Raw genomic sequence first — 6,000 nt, forward strand, 5'->3', positions numbered from 1 at the left:
AGGGCAACTGTTTTGTTAGCTTTAATGTATTCTGTTCGAGGCATTCACACCTGGGACTATAACTTATGGACCACAGTCTCTGACTTTCAAATCGGTAAACAATCATGTCATATTTGGTTAAATTAATCTTATTTGCTCTTAATTTTCAAAGAGAAGTTAACTCTAGATGCACCAAACATTCTTAAAGGGGTATTTCACTTTAAAACACTTCCTAGGTAATTTTAACACCAATTCATGGGTTGCATTTGTAGTCCTACACCGGCCATTTTGAGGACCAACACAGGTGTTCTGATTGGCGTAGAACATTAGTTCTTTGCCAATCAGACAAATTGAAACACCTGTGTTGGTCCTCAACATGGCTGTTTAGGACTACAAATGCAACCCATGAATACTCTTTTGTGTGCCCCCAAGTTAAGTTGCCCGATTCAATATTTAGATATTCATTTTAGCAGACATGCCCCCTTTCCTATATAAACCCATTGTAACTTTAGACTCCATTTTAACCATGTTTGATTCACTGAAAAAGAAACCACACGCACCAAAGTAAAAGTACTTTTTTTTTTAAATAGCCTCGGTATAAAATAGGGCTAAAGTGGATTAATGTATGTTATAATCATTTATACCTGCAAGTAACTGAAGTTTTCAAATAATTGTAGTGGAGTAAAAGTACAATATTTGGATCCGAGATGTAACGGAGTAGAAGTACAAACTGAAAAGTTTGTAGTACTAAGTACTAATATCTCAAAACACCCATATTTTTTTCCACATGTCCCAAAATACAAACTTTCTTGTCAAGAGTGACACAAATAAATAATAGAACAAATATTTGGGAGAGTTTTAAATCTACAAAACCACAATATACTTCTGGGAACACGTCCCCAAAGTCTGCAGAGCAGAGATTTATATCTCTTCTGGATTTTGAGAATCACAGCACTCAAACAAATATCAAGGGGTTGGAAAAGTTTGGAACCTCCCAGGGTGGATAAATGGTTGGACAAAATGGAGGACATGTACTCTATGGAGAAGGTGACATATAATTAATGGTAAGGAAGACGTTTTTGAAAAAAGGTGGGCCGCTTATCTTTTAAATAGGGATAACATGCCCACATAACCCCTCTTTTTTTGTTTCGGTCCATTTTGTTTTGTGTTTTTGTTCGGACCAAGGCTGTCTTAGGCACGGACGTCAAGCGAAAAAGCCTCTTTATTTTATTTTTATTTTATTGTATGTAATTGTATTGTATGTTTAAGTAGGTGGTGTTTTTTTTGCACGTGTTATGTAAAAAAAAAAAAAAAAAAAAAAAAAGAAAATGATTGCAACCATGGATACAAAATATGAAATATTAAATGTAAAACTGAAATCATTGCAATAAAAAGTATTAAAAAAAAAATATATATCTCAAAACTGTACTTAAGTACAGTAATTAGGTAAATGTACTTAGTTACTTTACATCACTTATAGTAACACACCATTGTTAAGAATGGCATGCAGTCTGCCATGTTTCAGAGCACCAATGGGTAAGATGCAAATTTGTCACATATGGAGTCTGGAGAAACATTTGTTTGATTGCTGCTCTCCCTCCAGTCCAAACCCTGTTATGAGCAATACGTGACAGTGGCTCGGCTTGTTATACACTGATTGGCCCAGAGAGACCACAGAGCATACAAGACACGGTGCCTGAGAAAGGCCTCCAGGTTTCTTTAAAGTGAGATCATTATTTCAGTGTGCTGCTGACAATAGGCCCTATGCACAGCAGCCATAGTGGAAAGAAGTAATACCTGTGAAGGAAGTAAGGAAGAAGAGGTCCTTACTTCTTCACAGGCGTTACCAATGATGTTGTGTACCATTCCAACCCGTTCTCACCCCCCCCCCCCCCCCCTGCTTCTCACCCCTGACGCGTTTTGGACTCGCTTTCGGCGTCTATCTGTAGAAGCAGAGGGAGAGTGCGCATGCGCCGACACATGTTGACTCAAATATTTATCTACCGTCAGTGGGAAGCGAACCCGGGCCTTGGTGATCCCCTGGTCAATATTTACTTTTCTGTCCATAATGGCACGTAACTCGGTAACGGTGCTGAGTCGTCTCATGCGACCGTCACGGCAACTCGCTCGTCACCGCGACTCGCTCGCTACGGCTCGCTCGCCCATGGTTCACAGGGCTCATGGTCGCCTGAGGCGGTGCGCCTCCGTCGTGGATAGTGTAGCGTGAGCAGGAGCGCCGGGTGGCTGGTAAACCAGTGGTTTCGAATCCCACTAGGGGAATGACTTTTTTTTTTCTTAGACCACTGGGCATACATGAGGCGTCCCCTACTTGAAGCAGTAGGGCATACCCACGGCGTCCCCTACTTGAAGCAGTAGGGGACTTGACAGGGAGTCAGGTAATTGACGCCTTGGGGGTGAGAACGTGTTGACCATTCTGGTCAAACAGAGTCAAGGTGCTGATATTGAGCAAGTTGGCTCACTGGAAAGACATGCTACACCAGTGGGTCTCAGAGTGGCGTCATGGTACCTTGAGGGGGTTCCAAATAGCACCCAAAGGGTGTGTAACTCTTGAGTTACGGGTTAGTTTGGTTCCATGTGTACACTCTCTGAGTTATGGAGGTCCTTGGAAGTAAAACATTTGAGAACCACTATGGAACAGAGCCTTCATTAGTATCATTGGTAACACCTGTGAAGGGACGTAAGGGGCCCAATTTCTTTCCAATATATGACTGCTGTGAATAGAGCTGTGCCTTGTACAGTACTAAGTGTGCTGTAGTATTTAAAAGGGCACGAACCCCTAAAACAGACACACAGTCATTGCTTGTGATAGGGAACAATGATAATCCTCATATTTCTGCTGCTTGTTGCTATTTTTAGTTTTGAGCTAAAACTGCTATTTTTCCTTTCCCGGTGGTTGAAGAAGGAAATAATTGGTGCACCTCATTGGATATTTGCTGTCTGTGTACCTTTCATGAAGGCGGAGGTTAGGAAAGAAGGAACAAACAAACAAACAAACAGACAGGAGATATATAAATAAAGAATAATGAATGGCTTCTTACTCTACCTTGTGGTTGCGTCCATGCTTGTCCAGCAGAGAGATAATGGATTTGATGTGTCCCTCTTTGATGATGTTCAGAGCCTCAGGACTCTCCACCAACACACAGTGAAGGACCTCTAGTATACCTGAGATGACAGTTTAAAAGCCATCCGTTAGTCATTAGTCATCATTATTTCATCATGTGAGAGAGAAGTGACATCTACCAGAGAGCGGCCCCTCAGAATGCTATATTAGGGGGTTGACTTACATAGAAAGCAAGTGAGCGGGTCACTAGGAGAGCGAGTGCCCTCTTATTTATACACTGTATATACGAATACATACATAGACACATAGACATGCATATAGGCCTACAGTACATACATAGACACACATAGACGTACTGTATATATTTATATAGTCTTTGAAAAGTGCATGACTCAACAAAAGAGGTGTCTCCAAAACCATCTATCACCACCTCTCTGTCTCTCGCTGTGTGCGTGTGTGTGTGTGTGTGTGTGTGTGTGTGTGTGTGTGTGTGTGTGTGTGTGTGTGTGTGTGTGTGTGTGTGTGTGTGCCTGCCAGCGTGTGTGCGGCATTCAGCCACCACCTCAATATATCTATAACTATTTATACACATGTACTGTATGCACAATGTACAATGTAATCTAAAAGAAAAAGTACGAAACTACAACCAAATGTGTGTGATATGTGTGTGTGTGTGTGTGTGTGTGTGTGTGTGTGTGTGTGTGTGTGTGCGTGCGTGCGTGCGTGCGTGCGTGCGTGCGTGCGTGCGTGCGTGCGTGCGTGCGTGTGTGTGTGTGTGTGTGTGTGTGAGCGAGAGAAAGGGGGGTGATCTGTACAAAAAATAAATAAAGTGCACCTGTGCCAGTGACGCACATGGAGATTAAGGTACAGCAGGTAACACAGCTAATGTTCACAAATGTGCGCTAAACTGAGATACATCTTCCTTTTCTTCTTCTCAAACACACACACACACACACACACACACACACACACACACACACACACACACACACACACACACACACACACACACACACACACGCGCGCGCGCGCGCGCGCGCACACACACACACACGCACACTCCTGGCCTGTCTGCAGCTGTCCCACTGCGCCATGCGCCGAATACGTTCCCATCTCCCAGTGTGATTGAGGAGCACAGTGGCACTGATATGATAAGGAGCCCCACTGCAGCTCAGTGTGAGTATCCATCACCCTATAAACAGCAGTCACTGCTGCAGAATGCCAGCACTCTGGCTCCGTGTCCACGTCACACAGTACAAGCCCCCGTGTTTCATTGTACGCCGCTTGATTGATGGGCGCGATGACCAATGGTGATGTAGTGCCGGACGAGGTCATAAAACAGCATTGCCGCTTGTGGTTGGCTGCTGATGGGGCGATCGCGCCGTGCCACAGTTTCGGCTGCAGGACAAACCTGTTCAGTGCCGACATTAAAGGTAAGAGGGGAACCGTGGTCGGCGTGTCACCCGATGAATGTAGTGGATTTCCTCGTCGCTATAGACCGTTTACCATGCAGGAGTGCAAGGAACCCCAGTTTGATATCCATTAGAGCAGTGGTTCTCAACATGTAGGTCGGGACCCCCAGGGGGGTCCACAATTTATTTTGGGGAGTCCCCAGATTATTAACTTAATGTGCAACATTGTTTTCTCAGTCAACAGTAAACAAACCAACATAAAGTTTAAGCGTGTAGAGGGTATCTGCACATTTCTAAAGTGACAATTTAAGGACTTTTTAATACCTCTACAATGACAAACTAAACATTGGCCAAATTGTCAAATATTAGAGGTAGAAATTGTGAAAATAGCCGATCTACATGCTGCGAGGCGTTGTGAGCATGTAGATCTGCTATTTTAACAATATAACCGTGTTATACAAAATGCAATGCCTCAACTCTTAGTGCTCTTAGGTCCCCAGTTAAAATATGATTATTTTGGGGGTCCCACCCTGAAAAGGTTGAGAACCACTGCATTAGACCACAAGCCCCCATTTGAATGTCTCTGGAAGCACACTGTAAAATCCTCAGGGCTCATTTTAACCCAGAGAGTGTACACATTTACAGGTCCATTTGTTCACTCTCAGAGTTACAGACCCATAAGAGTCCAATTCACCCTTTGTTAGCCTCCTGATTGGTCCCTGACTGACCAACCAGCAGGCTCTATCTGCCTTGTCCCGCCCTGGTTCCGCCTTTTTTATGTTGAATTAGCTAAAACATAATTTTTGGAGAAATAAAAACATTTAAAAACATGCTGATTCACTATGCTGCCACTGAGCAGCTCCAATTGACTGAAACAAAGTTTGAAATTAGAATTGAGCACACAGAATAACAATATGAAGCAACTGAATTAACATGGGAGTGGATGGAATGTCCCACTGAATGTCCCACCAAGACACAGCAACCAATGGGTGTGGAGAGGGGCAGGACAATGGGCGGGACTTGACAAAGGGTGAATTGGTTCCCAACTATCAATCATTTAGCAGGACCCAACCCCCTCTGCCCCTGAATGAGCCCAAGTTGAGAACCATTCTGTAGCACTTCACAGTAGCACCCGATTTAGTTCTTGACAGATCAAATATTAATAGGACAAAACAACAGGATGAATGCTAAATTGATGGCTGACCCGTTATGAGTTGAGTGCTTAAAAGGAAAGTAAGTTATCCTACCAGAAGAGGCCTCCAGACTCTCCAATCGGCTGATCAGCCAATCCAACGAGCCAGAAAACTGGGCGCAGTTCTTCCTGTTACCCCTTATCAGTGCAGCTAGGAGAGGAGAGGGGAGGAGAGGAGAGGAGAGGGGAGGAGAGGACGTTACTTTGACAGACTTCAAGTTTCAACGTTTCTTTATTGTAAAAGACAATGATGTGGCTTCCTCTTCAGCAAGAAACACTATTCTGTGGAAATCAAGTTAATATGCATAACCAGATGATCCAAGATCTCTTGCCTT

At 43.6% G+C, this 6,000-nt stretch overlaps 1 protein-coding gene across 1 annotated transcript in view; it reads right to left on the reverse strand.

The window, feature by feature from the left end:
* Nucleotides 1-6,000, reverse strand: part of ryr2a (ryanodine receptor 2a (cardiac)) — a gene marked incomplete at both ends in the record, with an annotated part of 292,426 nt that overhangs the window by 143,024 nt on the left and 143,402 nt on the right. The window contains 2 exon segments of the mRNA XM_080747428.1: nucleotides 3,044-3,162; nucleotides 5,721-5,816. Coding sequence (XP_080603554.1) covers nucleotides 3,044-3,162; nucleotides 5,721-5,816 — 215 coding nt within the window.

This window comes from Nannobrachium achirus (assembly GCF_963921795.1).
Source record: "Nannobrachium achirus genome assembly, chromosome: 18".
Lineage (NCBI taxonomy): Eukaryota > Metazoa > Chordata > Actinopteri > Myctophiformes > Myctophidae > Nannobrachium > Nannobrachium achirus.